Source organism: Oryzias latipes, chromosome 16 (assembly GCF_002234675.1).
Source record: "Oryzias latipes chromosome 16, ASM223467v1".
NCBI lineage: Eukaryota > Metazoa > Chordata > Actinopteri > Beloniformes > Adrianichthyidae > Oryzias > Oryzias latipes.
The window spans coordinates 31,119,123-31,134,445 of record NC_019874.2 but is presented as its reverse complement, the minus strand read 5'-3'; the positions used below and the strand labels follow the sequence as shown (position 1 = coordinate 31,134,445).

At 48.8% G+C, this 15,323-nt stretch overlaps 1 protein-coding gene across 1 annotated transcript in view; it reads left to right on the top strand.

Moving 5' to 3' along the window:
• The window catches only part of agmo (alkylglycerol monooxygenase), a 62,924-nt gene extending 58,797 nt beyond the window's left edge, over positions 1-4,127 (top strand). Inside the window, exon 13 of the mRNA XM_004078408.4 lies at positions 3,769-4,127. Within this exon, the coding sequence (XP_004078456.1) occupies positions 3,769-3,849 (81 nt within the window). The 3' untranslated portion in view covers positions 3,850-4,127. The remainder of the gene's footprint in view (positions 1-3,768) is intronic.
• Positions 4,128-15,323: the final 11,196 nt, after the last annotated feature.

The window sequence follows — 15,323 nt, the reverse complement described above, 5'->3', positions numbered from 1 at the left end:
TTGGTGTTGGACCGGACGGAAAAGGAAAGAGGGGAACAAGAGAGAGGGACGTTAGAGAGAGGGGGGGGTAGGAGGGTGATAATAGGAGGGGAAGGGGGGTAAGACCATGAAGCAGCATAGAGCAGACAGGTTTACTGGTTGTTTATCGTTACGGTACGGTTCAAATGTAGTACAAAAAGGGCGGGGCCTGTTCACACACACTCAAATATTATCAACACACCTGCTAGCCGCAGAAATGTCCACATGTCAACATGCACACAAAACAGATAGTGTTCACGAACGCATACTTATGCCTTTAAACCAACTAGTGTGAAATCTTTCATTCATTCAATCATGCAAACTATTAGTGCAAAGGTGAGCTAACACCTGTGCTCAGGTGAGTGTTTATGTTCTTCTAAAATGGATGGTGGAATGTGAAAAGAAGGAGGAGGAGCGCCCAGCCACCCCCACACCCATACCCCCGCCGCAGCAGCAGCGGCAGCCGGAATTCCCCCAGCGCCACACGGGAACAGGCAGGGAACAACCGCCCCCCGGGCGACCAAGACCGCCACCCAGGCCAGGGCCAGCAGGACCGCCGCGAGGCCCCCAGAGCCAGAGAGCAGGGAGGCGCAGAGGGAAAGAGAGCGCCGCCCCAGCCCAGCCAGGAAAGCAGCCCCCCGCCGCGCCGGAAGAGCCCAACGCAGGGCCCCACCGGAGAGGGACGCCCACAGCCCCAGACGAGCACCCCACCACCACCCAGGAGTTCCGGGCATCCCCCCGCCCCGACCCCAGGTACGAGCCAGGACCCCCCAAGGGAGACCCGCTCCGCACTCCAGGCAGCCACCCACCCGGCCCACGGTTGGTCCAGGCAGGAGCAAGGCAGGGGCCCGCCGCCCCCGCCCAGGAGGGGGGAACCCCGGGGAAAAAAGGGCGGCCCATAAGGGATGTTATAAATATGGCCCGACCAGGCTCGGCCATGTTGGAAGTTTGGCGGGGCCCAGCGCCCAGGGGCAAGGACCAGGACCCACCCCCCAGGGACACGAACACCCCCGGCTCAGGTGTAATATGAACCCCCCCACCGTGCGGAGAGAGCACCGCCGGGCCCAGGGAGCCGGCACCCAAGGGACACGGCCGCCATCGCCAAGGGGCCCACACCCCCCACCAGGGACGGGGTAGGGGACAGATGGACCCAGGTCCCACCTTCCTTGTAAAATGTGTGTGCGTGTATGGGTGTTTGAGAGGGTGTTTGTGTGCATGTGTGTGTGTTTATGTTTGAATGTATATATTGAAGGGGGAGGGGTGTGTGTACTAAGGGGGGTGCAGTTAAAATTGGCGAGTAGGGCACTAAGGGGACATCTCCTGATTACTCACAGTGATGTCCCCTCACCCTCCACACCAAGGGGCCCTAAATGTCTAAGGTGCGGTTAAAATTGGCGGGTAGGGTGCCAGGAGGACATCTGCTGCTTGCTGGCAGTGATGTCCAAGCACCCCCCCTACCAAGGACCCTATGTGTCTAAGGTGCAAATAAAACCGAAAGAGGGGGGGCCCACTCCATACGGCAACCATAGGAGGGGGGCCACTCCCAAGTAGCCCCCCCCCAAGGCGCATCGCAGGCTAAACCCCCCACCCCCTCACCCTAATATGAGGTTATATAAGGAATGGGGTAAGTTGGGGACAGCTGGTAGACTGTCCCCCGGTGGTCAAACAGCCGTCCCCCAGCCCACCCCCAGCAAAGGGGCCAGGGCCACCCAGCCCAGGGGCCCACCCCCGGAGGCGCCGACACCCCAGGCCCGGCACCACCCACCCCACACAGAGAGAGAGGAGCCAGAAAGCGTCGCCCCCCCCCGGAGCAAGCCCAGGCCCCCACCCCCAGACGCCGGCCCTAGAAGAGCTCTGGTCAGGCCTCGACGGGACCGAGGAGGCCAACCGGCCGAGGCAACCACTGATTGCCTCAGCGGAGACCCCGACCCGCTAGCCCCCCCGACCCGTACTAATAATGGGCCCCCCCTCCCCCCCAGAACGCCCCCCCACAGGACAGGGCCGACAAGCCCCCCACCCCACCCCACCCCAGACCCCGCAGCCGAAGCGGGTGACACCCAGAGCGACCGGGGGCCCCGAGAGGGTTGTCCCGTCCCGTCCCAGAGCCAGGGAAGGGCCGATCCCAGCCCCAGGTGCAGATGGGCAGCCCATCCGGCGCCGCTGGGCCCCCCCCACCCGAGCAGGGCCCCCCGCCAACCCCCCCCAGCACAGGCAAAGGGACCACCCCCCAAGCCAAGCCAGACCACCACCCCACCCCCCCACCACCATTACCCCTAGATTTCTGACTTGATTTGAGGGTTTAAGAGACAGAGAATGAAGGTAGCTGCTGACACTTTCTCTTTGTTTCTGTGGGCCAAAAATAATAACTTCGGTCTTGTTTGAGTTTAGCTGGAGAAAGTTGTTCTGCATCCACGCACTGATCTGTTGGAGGCAGTGGTTGAGAGAATCCACCGGCCCATATTCACCTGTTGTCAGTGACACATAGATCTGAGTATCATCTGCATAGTTGTGATAAGATATGTTATTACTGCGTATTAACTGCCCTAGTGGCAGCATGTAGAGGTTGAACAGAAGGGGTCCCAGGATCGATCCCTGGGGCACACCACAATTCAAGCCCATGTAGTCTGAGACACAACTCCCAATTTCAACAAAGTATTTCCTGTCTTCCAGATAAGACTTGAGCCAACTTAGGGCAGATCCAGAGATGCCAACCCAGTTTTGGAGTCTGTGCAAAAGGATCCCATGATCAACAGTATCAAAGGCAGCACTCAGGTCTAGCAGGATTAAGACAGAGACTTTGCCATCATCAGTGTTCAGGCGGATGTCGTTGGTTACCTTGATAAGAGCAGTTTCTGTGCTATGATGGGGTCTAAAACCTGACTGGAAAACATCAAATGAATTGTTTAATAAGAGAAAATCAGTGAGCTGTTGGTGGACAACTTTTTCAAGGACTTTTCCTAAAAATGGCAGATTAGAGATAGGTCTGTAATTATTCAGTACAGTGGGATCAAGACCGCTCTTTTTCAGGAGAGGTTTAATGACTGCAGTTTTTAAGGCCTCTGCATTATAGTTAAAATGATCAAATCAAGTCAGGAAATATTTGTACAATTAAAATTTGGTTTTAACACCTTATCATTTTAAAAGCTTTGCCTTTAGATGTTTCATCTTTAGCTTCATCACATGTTAATATGAAGAGCAGAACTCAGAGACCGTCTGGGTTCTGGTTCGGACCGGTTCTGGGTTCTGGTTCGGACCGGTCGGTCGTGCCTTTCTCTGTCCGGTCTGAGCAGAGATGCTGCTGCGTCAGGATCTGCGTTCTGCCTTTGACCTGCGCACTTTATGGCGCGGAGCGCGACGGGGGTGGGGGGTGTGGAGGACCGGGCCTCCCGCCTCCTGCTGCTGTGACCTCTGACCCCGTGACGGGACCTGCTCCTTAACCCCTGAGCCGACTCCCCGCCTGGTCCTGAGAGCAGCAGCCTCTCTGGTTCCCCTCAAAGTCCTAAATCCAGGAGAGCTGCTGGATTTCCTTAAACATGTGTGATGTTTGTGTTTGATGTTGATGGGAAAAGCAAACATATTGAATTGTTTTATTTTATGTTAGTCGGGTCTTTAAAATGAAGCAAAACTGGAATATTTCTTCATGCATTTGACTTTAAAAATGCTGATTTGTGGAGAAATTTGCAGAGGTGGAGGCAGAAGCCTTTGGGTCGGGTCTGGTGGTTCTGAGCGGTTCTGTGTGCTCTCTTGCAGGCCTTTGTCTCCCTCTCCCTGCTCTTCTGGGCTCTGCAGAGCTTCTCCCAGGTTCTCAGCATCAAGAGGAAGTCGGACTGAGGAGCGGGAAACGCTGGAGCACAGAGGGAGGACAGAATTCCACACTAACGGGCTTTTCTGAGGATCCAGAACGACGTTCTTAAATGTTTTGTAGAAGCAAAAACAGAGAAAAGGTTGCAGCTTCTTCCTGATTATTTGTAGCTTTTTTGAAGCTTTTAACACCTTCAGCTTTTGGTGCTTTAGATTCATTTCAAAACCTTAAACTTTCTACACTAGAGGTGCTACTCAAATGTTGATTTTTATCTTTGACTTGCAATAAAACCTTTTTATTTCACCTCACTTGTCGTCCTTTAAGATCCAAAGACCTGGTTCTGGTTTTTTCCTCTTAAGGAGGTTATGGAGTAATATTTACGCACACAAAACTTTCTAAGCTGCAAATTTAAATATTTGCTTTCAAATACTTTTTTCTTTTAGTCATTCATCTTCTTGCGGGTGAAGGCTGGGGACGCCCATAAGTGGACAGGTCGCCCGTCTGCTGCAGGGACACAATCGCACACAATCACACACGCATGCACACTCACACCTAGGGACAATTTAGAGTTTTTGGACGGTAGGAGGAAGCCAGAGAAAACCCACCATGCACGGTGAGAACACGCTAACTCCACACGAACTGAAACTTATAAACGCAACATCAAAGATAAGGAAAAAGCGAGTGTTTGTGTTGAAATTGCAAAAATTGTTTTTGAAAACAAAAAAAAAGTTTTTAAAAAGAAAATAAAAATTTTGAAAGCAAGAAAAAATTGAAAGAATTTTTTTTTTTTTTGAAAAAGAATAAGTTTTCCCTGTGTTCCCTGGGCCCGGCAGTCCTCTCTCCACGCAGGGAGGGGGATCCCTGAGCTTTCTGGCAATGCTAAGAGCCGGGGATCACATCTGAGCCTGGGGGTGTCCGTGTCCCTGTGATGGGGGGTCTGGTCCTTGCCCCTGAGTGCTGGGCATCGCCAAATTTTCCTGGTGGGGCCATGTTTATAACACCTCTTGTGGACCCCCTCTTCCCATAGGTGTCCTCCTCCTGGGCGGGGGCGGCTGGCCCCTGCTTTGCTCCTTCCTGGTCTGGAACAACCGTGGGCCGGGTGGGTGGCTGCCTGGAGCGCGCGGCGGGTCTCCCTTGGGGGGTCCTGGCTCGTACCTAGGGTTGGGGTGGGGGGAGGCCCATGACTCCTGAGTGATGGTGGGGTGCTCGTCTGGGGCTGTGGGCACTCTTCTGGGGCGGGGTCCTGCGTTGGGCTGCTCTTGTGGTTGAGCCAGAACTGCACTCTCTGTCCCCCCCATGCCTCCCTGCTTTTTGGCTCTGGGGCCCCCGTGGCGGTCCTGCTGGCCCTGGCCTGGGTGGCGGATGTGGTCGCCCCCGGGGGCGGTTGTTCTCTGTCTGCTGCCGTACAAGCGTTGGGGGGGTTCTAGCTGCCACTGCTGCTGCGGCGGAGGTCTTGGTGTGGGGGTGGCTGGGCACTCCCCCTCCTTCTTTCCACATTCCATCATCCATTTTAGAAGAACATAAACACTCACCTGGGCACTAATAGTTTGTGTGACTGAATGAAATATTTCACATTCTCTATTGGACCTGCAGAACAGCAGGTCTATGCTGGTCAGAAATCTATCTGATAATCAAGTGATCAAATAATTATTTGTCACAGTAATGTACAAATAAATTGTTTAAAAAAAATTGTACAAGGTGATTTCTGAATGTTTCTTCAGATTCTGTCTCTCACTGTGGAAATGCACCTATGATAAAAATTTTAGACCCCTCCTTGTTTTCTAAGTGATCAAATACTTATCGACCTCACTGTATGCATTCAGACCAACTATCTTTGGAGGGAGCTGAAATTCCGAGTTGCTCAGCGAGACCCCCGAACCCTGACAGATCTAGAGAAGATCTGTATGGAGGAGTGGGCCAAAATCCCTGCTGCAGTGTGTAGAAACCGAGTGAAGAACTACAGGAACCGTTTGACCTCTGTGATTGTTAATAAGGGCTTCTGTACCAAATATTAAAGTTGTTTAACTCAAGTGACGTGTATTTCATCTGAACTTCACCTGTAATGATTGTAACCATCCAGAAAGTTGTTGCTTTATGCTGCTTCATGGTTTTACACCCCCCCCCCCCCATAATCACCCTTCTACCCCCCCTCTAATATCCCTCTTTCTTCCTCCCCCCTTTCCTTTTCCGTCCGGTCCAACACAAAAGATTTTCAAAATGATTCAAATGAATAAAGTTTTGTCTCGAAGGGGTTTATTCAGACATACTTCTGGTTTGTCAGAAGATTTATAATCCCTGTTGTTAAAATAAAATAACACAAGAGAGAGAATTTCAATGTCTGCGGGAGTCTCTGGAATTCAGCCAGCAGCAGGTGCGGGAGCTCGCAGCGGAGAACCAGGCCCTCAGAGAGACCGTGAAGACCCTGAGCAATGACACCGCCCGTCTCTCCGAGGAGAACCGATCCATAAAGGAAACCCTCCTGGATCTTCAGTCGAGGAGCATGAGGGACAATCTAGTGGTCGCGGGGGTTCCAGAGGAGGTAGGAGAAGACCCCGAGGCCACCGTCAGATCCTTTTTTCAGGTCCACCTGAAGCTCCCCAAGGAGGAGGTGCAGAAGATCTCTTTCCACAGGGTTCACCGCCTCAGAGGGAGAAGGTCCGACCACCAGCGCCCGCGTCCTATTGTGGCTAAATTCGAACATTTCAAACAGAAGGAGTTGGTGAAGGGCCGCGGACGGGAACTGAGAGGCACGCATTACAGCGTGAATGACCAGTTCCCGGCAGAAATCCTCCGTAGAAGGAAGATCCTGTTCCCGCTGAGGAGGAAGCATCTTGCTGCTGGTTCGAGAGCGATTGTGGCCGTTGACAAACTTTACGTGGAGGGCCGGCTGTTCCGGGACCCGGAGATCACCCCCTGGCTGTGCTGAAGGCTTTCAGGTCCGCGCTGAGAACATCTGCGCTGCCCAGAAGAAACCCGCTAAACTTACTTCAATGAATGGAAAACCGGATCATCAATGATCCACACCTCGATCGCAGGAAAACAGTCTTTTTTTACTTCTTCACCTCAGTCCTACTCATGTTTCTATTGTTGTTTTGTTGTTGTTTTCGTTTTCCCTTCTATCTCTTTTTTCTTTCCTTTACTCTCCCCCCCCCTCTCCCCCCTCATCATATGTAAATCACCTGGAAGCAACTCATCCTCGGTAAGTATTTATTTATGCACGGAACGGGCGCGCGCGCACACAAGCGCACACAGGGGCGTGCACATGCGATCCCGCACACACACGCCGACATACTGCAATCACCTCACACAGGCTCTCATAGGACGCACGCGACACGCAGCTCACATAGCCAGAAAACGTTCACGCGCACAGCGCTTCTCAATGCGGGCACGTGCACACGGACTGGTACACAAGCACTACTTAGCTTTACACCTTTTCAGTCAGAGCAGTTATGAACAGTCTTAACATCGTTAGCTGGAATGTGCGTGGACTTGGCTCTGAGCCAAAGAGACTGAAAGTGTTAAATCACCTGGATGGTCTAAAAGCAGATATAGCTCTACTGCAGGAGACCCATTTATCAAATTCTTTGGATCACCTTATGTGCTGCTTACAATTTCCAGTTATATACTCTGCCAGTTACAACTCCAAACAACGAGGAGTTGCTGTTTTAATTAATAAAAATCTTAATTTTACTCATAAGGATACAGTTGCTGACCCAGAAGGCAGATTTGTAATCATTAATATATCCATTCAGAATAAGGACTATTGTATAGTGAGTGTTTATGGTCCTAATGTTGACGACCCTTCCTTCTTCCACAGACTCTTCACCTCACTCTCAGTCCACTCTGACTCCACAATCATTATAGGAGGAGACTTCAACCTTGTTTTGGACCCTGAACTTGACAGACTCAGCACAGCAGCAAACCAGCGTACATGGCAGTCTGCAAGTATTCTAAAGCAGTACATGAATGATCTGGGTCTCTGCGACGCGTGGCGCTCATGTCACCCAAGCACTAAAGGGTTCACCTTTTTTTCTCCAGTTCACTATTCACACTCCCGTTTAGACTATTTATTAATCAGTAACTCTCTTTTAAAAAATATTCAAAGCTCCAATATCCATCCAATTATTATCAGTGATCATGCACCAGTCTCTGTAAACATTTCTAGGGAAAAATCCACACCCTCTGGTACAACCTGGAGGTTTAATACGTCTCTGTTAAAGGACCAGGAATTTCTTGAATTCTTTAAAAAAGAGTGGGCAACCTTCTTAGACTTCAACAATACTCCAGACATCCCACCGTGCGTTCTTTGGGAAACAGCAAAGGCAGTCATGAGAGGGAAAATCATTTCTTATTCAACGCACAAAAAACGCAAAGAGAAAGCAGATTTATTAGAATTAGAAAATAAAATCAAAACCCTGGAGACTGCTTATGCTGCTTCTGCACAGGAACACATTCTGAGAGATCTGAAAAATTTAAAGCTGCAGTTAAATGACATCATTAATAAACAAACACAATTTCAAATACAAAGGCTACGACTTGAAAGATTTGAAAACTCTAATAAATCTGGCAAATTTCTGGCTAATCAGCTTAAAATTAACAGAGAAAAATCATCAATCACCTCTATTATGGACCAAACAGGAAATGTCACCCATGACCCGGTCAAAATTAATAACGCATTTGAAAACTTTTATAAAAACCTGTACACACCGCAGATCAATCCGTCAGAGCAAAGTATTGACTCATTTCTTAATAATGTAAACCTACCCAGGCTAAATGAGGATCAAATCACAAACTTGGATTCTCCGCTCTCGCCGTCTGAACTTCATGAAGCTCTGTTACTTATGCCTAATGGTAAAGCATCAGGACCTGACGGCTTTCCTGCTGAGTTTTATAAAGAATTCTGGGAACAACTGACACCAACATTTTATAAAACTGTCACATCTATTAATGAGAGCCAATCAATGCCACCTAACATGAACTCAGCCAACATAATTCTTCTTCTAAAACCAGACAAAGATCCCACTAGTCCTTCAAGCTATCGCCCTATTTCTCTAATCAATGCAGATGTAAAAATTATCTGCAAAGCACTAGCACAGAGAATAGAAAAAATCACTCCTCACATAATTCACTTCGACCAGACTGGATTCATCAAAGGCAGACACTCGGATGATAATGTCCGTAGACTAGTTAATATAATAGACTTTGCCACCATTAAAAACCAGGAAATGACGGTACTATCGCTGGATGCTGAAAAAGCCTTTGACAGAGTTAATTGGAAGTTCCTTATTGCTGCCCTCCAGAAGTTTGGTTTTGGAGAAGCATTCATCAATTGGATCAAAATATTATATCACAACCCCAATGCATCAGTTAGAACTAATAAACAGACTTCAAACAGGTTTTTTCTTGGAAGAGGAACCAGACAGGGCTGCCCACTCTCTCCTTCTCTTTTTGCTATATTCATTGAGCCTTTAGCTGCAGCAATAAGACAGAATGAGAGCATTATAAGAATAAAAACCAAACACAGCCATCATAAAATTAGTCTTTATGCGGATGACATATTACTGTTTTTAAGGAATTTACATTCTGTAAATGAAACAGCAATGATCATAAATGAATTCTCCTCCATATCAGACTATTCCATTAACTGGAATAAGTCTGTTTTATTACCACTCAACAGGAATATGGAACAAAGACTCACAATTCCAGTTAAAACAGGAAATATCAAATATCTGGGTATCTACTTTTCCCCCAAACTATCAGAACTGGTGCAGCTAAACCACACCCCATTACTGAAAAGCATACAGGACGATCTAACACGCTGGACCAACCTGCCTTTGTCCCTTATGGGCAAGGTAGCCACGGTTAAAATGAAAATCTTACCCAAGGTTAATTATCTCTTCTCAATGATTCCCACACAACCGCCATTAAAATGGTTCAAAACATTAGACTCATCCATATCAAGCTTTCTATGGAACAACAAACCTGCAAGAATTAGTCTAAAAACTTTAAAATCTGCAAAAAACTGTGGAGGATTAGAATTACCTAACTTCCACAAATACTTTCTTGCAAATAGATTACAATACATCTTAAAATGGTTAAAAAATAATCCAGAAACCAACTCATGGTTAGACTTGGAACAGGCGTTATGTGGAAAGATCAACCTGTCACAGCTACCATTTATTAGCCAAACAGTTAAAAAACAGGATTGTTTCAAAAGCATTAATATAAATGCCACCTTAACAGCCTGGTGGGAATTTCTCAAAATATCAAAATCATCAATTCAACCGTGCAAAATGACACCCATCTGGAACAACCCGGACATCCTTATTAACAAAAAAATGATTCACTTCCCAGCTTGGCAAGCAGGGGGCATAAAACAACTAGAGCACGTAATTATTGATAGAAGATTCATAACCCCCCAGGAACTTCAAGACAAACATGGAATAAATAACTTCTTGGAATATCAGCAACTTAAATCAAGTATTACTAAAAAGTATAAAATTAAAGACGACGATTTAAAGCTACCAGATGTAGTTACCACTCTGATTAATTTTTCAATGAATAGAACTCTCTCCAAAATATACAAACTTTTATGTAATTTAGATAACAATATTGCCCTTCCAACAAAAAAATGGGATGCAGATTTGAGCATCAGCACAGATGAAAGCTTCTGGTCAGAACTTTGTCTAAACACCTTTAAACTGACAAAAAGTCCAAATCTGCAGCTAATCCATCTCAAAACTCTTCACAGAATTTACTACACTGGACAGAGGATGTTCAAGATGGGTCTCAGTAACTCAGACATTTGCGAGCACTGTGATAATAATCTACCCGACAGCTACATGCACGCACTGTGGTTCTGCGCTCCTGTCCAGGCTCTCTGGCAGCAGGTATGTGCCGATTTATCAGTCTGGCTTAAGGTTTCAATCACGGCCTCACCGTCACTTTGTGTGCTTGGTGACATGAGTGCCATCGATATAGAAGAAGGATTAGCATCTATCATTTTCATAACTCTTTGTATTGCCAAAAAAACTATTTTAATAAATTGGAAAAACAAGAAAAATATAAACATAAGTCAACACAGAAATCTGCTGTTTGATCATATCAGCTTGGAAAAAATGTCAGCCCAAAGCTCAAGTAACTTTGAAAGAATTCAGTCTCTCTGGTCTCCTGTGGTTGACTCCATGACTTAGGGGGTGGGGGGCTTGGTCGTCGCTGCTCCTTGCCCTTCTGCCGTGGTATGGGGTGGGGGTCGGGGCTTCCGGTGCCTGGCGGGGGCGGTGGGGGGCTCCGTTGGTCGGGGGGTCGGGTCCGGTGCCTGGGTGGGGCGGGCTGGGGCGCTGCGTGGTCCTCTGGGCTTGGGTGTGGGGGTGCGTGGTGGGGGGGTGGGGGGGTGGTCTGGCTTGGCTTGGGGGGGTGGTCCCTTTGCCTGTGCTGGGGGGGGTTGGCGGGGGGCCCTGCTCGGGTGGGGGGGGCCCAGCGGCGCCGGATGGGCTGCCCATCTGCACCTGGGGCTGGGATCGGCCCTTCCCTGGCTCTGGGGCGGGACGGGACAACCCTCTCGGGGCCCCCGGTCGCTCTGGGTGTCACCCGCTTCGGCTGCGGGGTCTGGGGTGGGGTGGGGTGGGGGGCTTGTCGGCCCTGTCCTGTGGGGGGGCGTTCTGGGGGGGAGGGGGGGCCCATTATTAGTACGGGTCGGGGGGGCTAGCGGGTCGGGGTCTCCGCTGAGGCAATCAGTGGTTGCCTCGGCCGGTTGGCCTCCTCGGTCCCGTCGAGGCCTGACCAGAGCTCTTCTAGGGCCGGCGTCTGGGGGTGGGGGCCTGGGCTTGCTCCGGGGGGGGGGCGACGCTTTCTGGCTCCTCTCTCTCTGTGTGGGGTGGGTGGTGCCGGGCCTGGGGTGTCGGCGCCTCCGGGGGTGGGCCCCTGGGCTGGGTGGCCCTGGCCCCTTTGCTGGGGGTGGGCTGGGGGACGGCTGTTTGACCACCGGGGGACAGTCTACCAGCTGTCCCCAACTTACCCCCTTCCTTATATAACCTCATATTAGGGTGAGGGGGTGGGGGGTCTAGCCTGCGATGCGCCTTGGGGGGGGGCTACTTGGGAATGGCCCCCCTCCTATGGTTGCCGTATGGAGTGGGCCCCCCCTCTTTCGGTTTTATTTGCACCTTAGACATGTAGGGTCCTTGGTAGGGGGGGTGCTTGGACATCACTGCAAGCAAGCAGCAGATGTCCTCCTGGCACCCTACCCGCCAATTTTAACCGCACCTTAGACATTTAGGGCCCCTTGGTGTGGAGGGTGAGAGGACATCACTGTGAGTAATCAGGAGATGTCCCCTTAGTGCCCTACTCGCCAATTTTAACTGCACCCCCCTTAGTACACACACCCCTCCCCCTTCAATATATACATTCAAACATAAACACACACACATGCACACAAACACCCTCTCAAACACCCATACACGCACACACATTTTACAAGGAAGGTGGGACCTGGGTCCATCTGTCCCCTACCCCTTCCCTGGTGGGGGGTGCGGGCCCCTTGGCGATGGCGGCCGTGTCTCTTGGGTGCCGGCTCCCTGGGCCCGGCGGTGCTCTCTCCGCACGGTGGGGGGGTTCATATTACACCTGAGCCGGGGGTGTTCGTGTCCCTGGGGGGTGGGTCCTGGTCCTTGCCCCTGGGCGCTGGGCCCCGCCAAACTTCCAACATGGCCGAGCCTGGTCGGGCCATATTTATAACATCCCTTGTGGGCCGCCCTTTTTTCCCCGGGGTTCCCCCCTCCTGGGCGGGGGCGGCGGGCCCCTGCCTTGCTGCTACCTGGACCAACCGTGGGCCGGGTGGGTGGCTGCCTGGAGTGCGGAGCGGGTCTCCCTTGGGGGGTCCTGGCTCGTACCTGGGGTCGGGGCGGGGGGATGCCCGGAACTCCTGGGTGGTGGTGGGGTGCTCGTCTGGGGCTGTGGGCGTCCCTCTCCGGTGGGGCCCTGCGTTGGGCTCTTCCGGCGCGGCGGGGGGCTGCTTTCCTGGCTGGGCTGGGGCGGCGCTCTCTTTCCCTCTGCGCCTCCCTGCTCTCTGGCTCTGGGGGCCTCGCGGCGGTCCGGCTGGCCCTGGCCTGGGTGGCGGTCTTGGTCGCCCAGGGGGCGGTTGTTCCCTGCCTGTTCCTGTGTGGCGTAGGGGGAATTCCGGCTGCCGCTGCTGCTGCGGCGGGGGTATGGGTGTGGGGGTGGCTGGGCGCTCCTCCTCCTTCTTTTCACATTCCACCATCCATTTTAGAAGAACATAAACACTCACCTGAGCACAGGTGTTAGCTCACCTTTGCACTAATAGTTTGCATGATTGAATGAATGAAAGATTTCACACTAGTTGGTTTAAAGGCATAGGTATGCGTTCGTGAACACTATCTGTTTTGTGTGCATGTTGACATGTGGACATTTTTGCGGCTAGCAGGTGTGTTGATAATATTTGAGTGTGTGTGAACAGGCCCCGCCCTTTTTGTACTACATTTGAACCGTACCGTAACGATAAACAACCAGTAAACCTGTCTGCTCTATGCTGCTTCATGGTCTTACCCCCCTTCCCCTCCTATTATCACCCTCCTACCCCCCCCTCTCTCTAACGTCCCTCTCTCTTCTTCCCCTCTTTCCTTTTCCGTCCGGTCCAACACCAAAGATTTTCAAACATGATTGAAATTAATAAATTTTGGCCTCAATTACAAAAGGGGTTTATTCAGACATACCTTTGGTTTGTCTGAAGATGAATAACCCCTCTTGTTAAAATAAAATATGTCCAACACAAGAGGCCCTCAGCTCTCATCTGTTTGCCTAGCTGTTGGACAGGACAAGTTAAAAAAAAATAAATAAATAAAAAAAATAAATAAAATAAAATAAAATAACACAAGAGGTCTTCAGCTCTCATCTGTTTGCCCAGCTAATGAACAGGACAAGTTAAAAAAAAAGGATTTGAAAGTAAAAATAAAAATTTGAAAGCAAAAAAATAATTGAAAGCAAAGAAAAAGTATTTGAAAGCTGGTATTTAATAATTTCATTTGCAACTTAGAAAGTTTTGTTTGCAATGCGGTGGCGTAAATATCACTCCATAGGAAGTCTGCTGATGGAAGGAAGCTGGAGATCTGCCCCCCCCCCCTCCAGATCCTGAGTGGGAGTGAGGAACGCCTCGCAGCAGATGGAGCCACTGATGGACTCTGGATCCTCCTGTTGAATGTTTGGTTCTCCAAGACGTTCAAGTCCCAGCAGAGATGCTGCAGGGTCTGATAAAGGCTCTGAATTATTTAAGGAAAGATGGAACACAGTTGAAATATTTTATGCTTTCTCTTTACAGAAAAAAACATAAAAAATGAAATTGCTGTTGAAAGTTTTCTCTCCCTTTTTTTATTAATCCAAAGGCTTCAGTTGATCAAAAGTTTAACTCTGAATATTGATTTTATGTATTATTAGAAAAAAAAAATCCCATTTCCTTGTAAATAAAAAAAAGACAAAAATGTGAGGCAATAAAAGTGTATTTACTCAGGTTTTGAAATGATGCATACAATACACACTTAGGTCAGATTACATTAAATATAATGGTTAGTAACTAAAATCAAGTTTGACTATTTGCATAAAATGAGTGGGAAGAAGAGAATCTTTAAAACTCCACCTCTACTGAGAGATATCGATTAATCTGGAATCTGCAATTTCATGCATCACCACGAGGAGGCAGTGCATTAAAAATTGTGTTTAGTTTAACTCGGGGGGGTCAAATTCATTTTCACTGAGGGCCACATCAGCATAGCGGCTGTCCTCAAAGGGCCAGATATAACTTATACATGTAACTAAATGTAATGAAAAATAAGTGTAGCTACTCCTTAATGTTAAATAACTCGTTATTTAGTCATTATAATTTTTTAAAGTGATAATTACAGTTGCATAGAAAACATATGTTTGCTTGTTACTTTAGCATAAATCCTTTTACATTTGATTCTGTCAGGTTAGGTTATATGGACAGTGTTTAAGTCTTAATTTATAGTCGCCCAATCAGATATTTCAAGTCCGGACGCATGTGGTTCACCTGTATGTCTCAGAGGAAACTTGGTGCTTCTTGAGTGTCAAATGAGCAACAGTAAATATACTTAAATGTATAAATTACTTTTATTTTGTTACGTTTAATGATCAAATGTACAAATTTAGACTTTGATTTCCTCTTTAGTCTCTTTGGTTTAGTTATTGTTCCTTTAATCTGAAATTCTAAATTAAAAAACAAAAGAAACTTAGATTTATTCTAGATTTCTTTAATCCTTTAATATAATCTCATAAATGCAAATTTTAGAAATTTATACTGATTTTCTTTGAAGTTGTGTTTTAAATTTTTCAATAAATGATTCCCGGATTTGAAGAGACTTTTTGGGGATTTTCTTAAATGCAGGTACCACTCCGCGCCTCCAGGGGGCGCTCGTCAGCCGACAGACGCTTTATTGTCGTTTCTCCGCGCTGAGGCGTTAGCTTAGTTAGCTTCTTT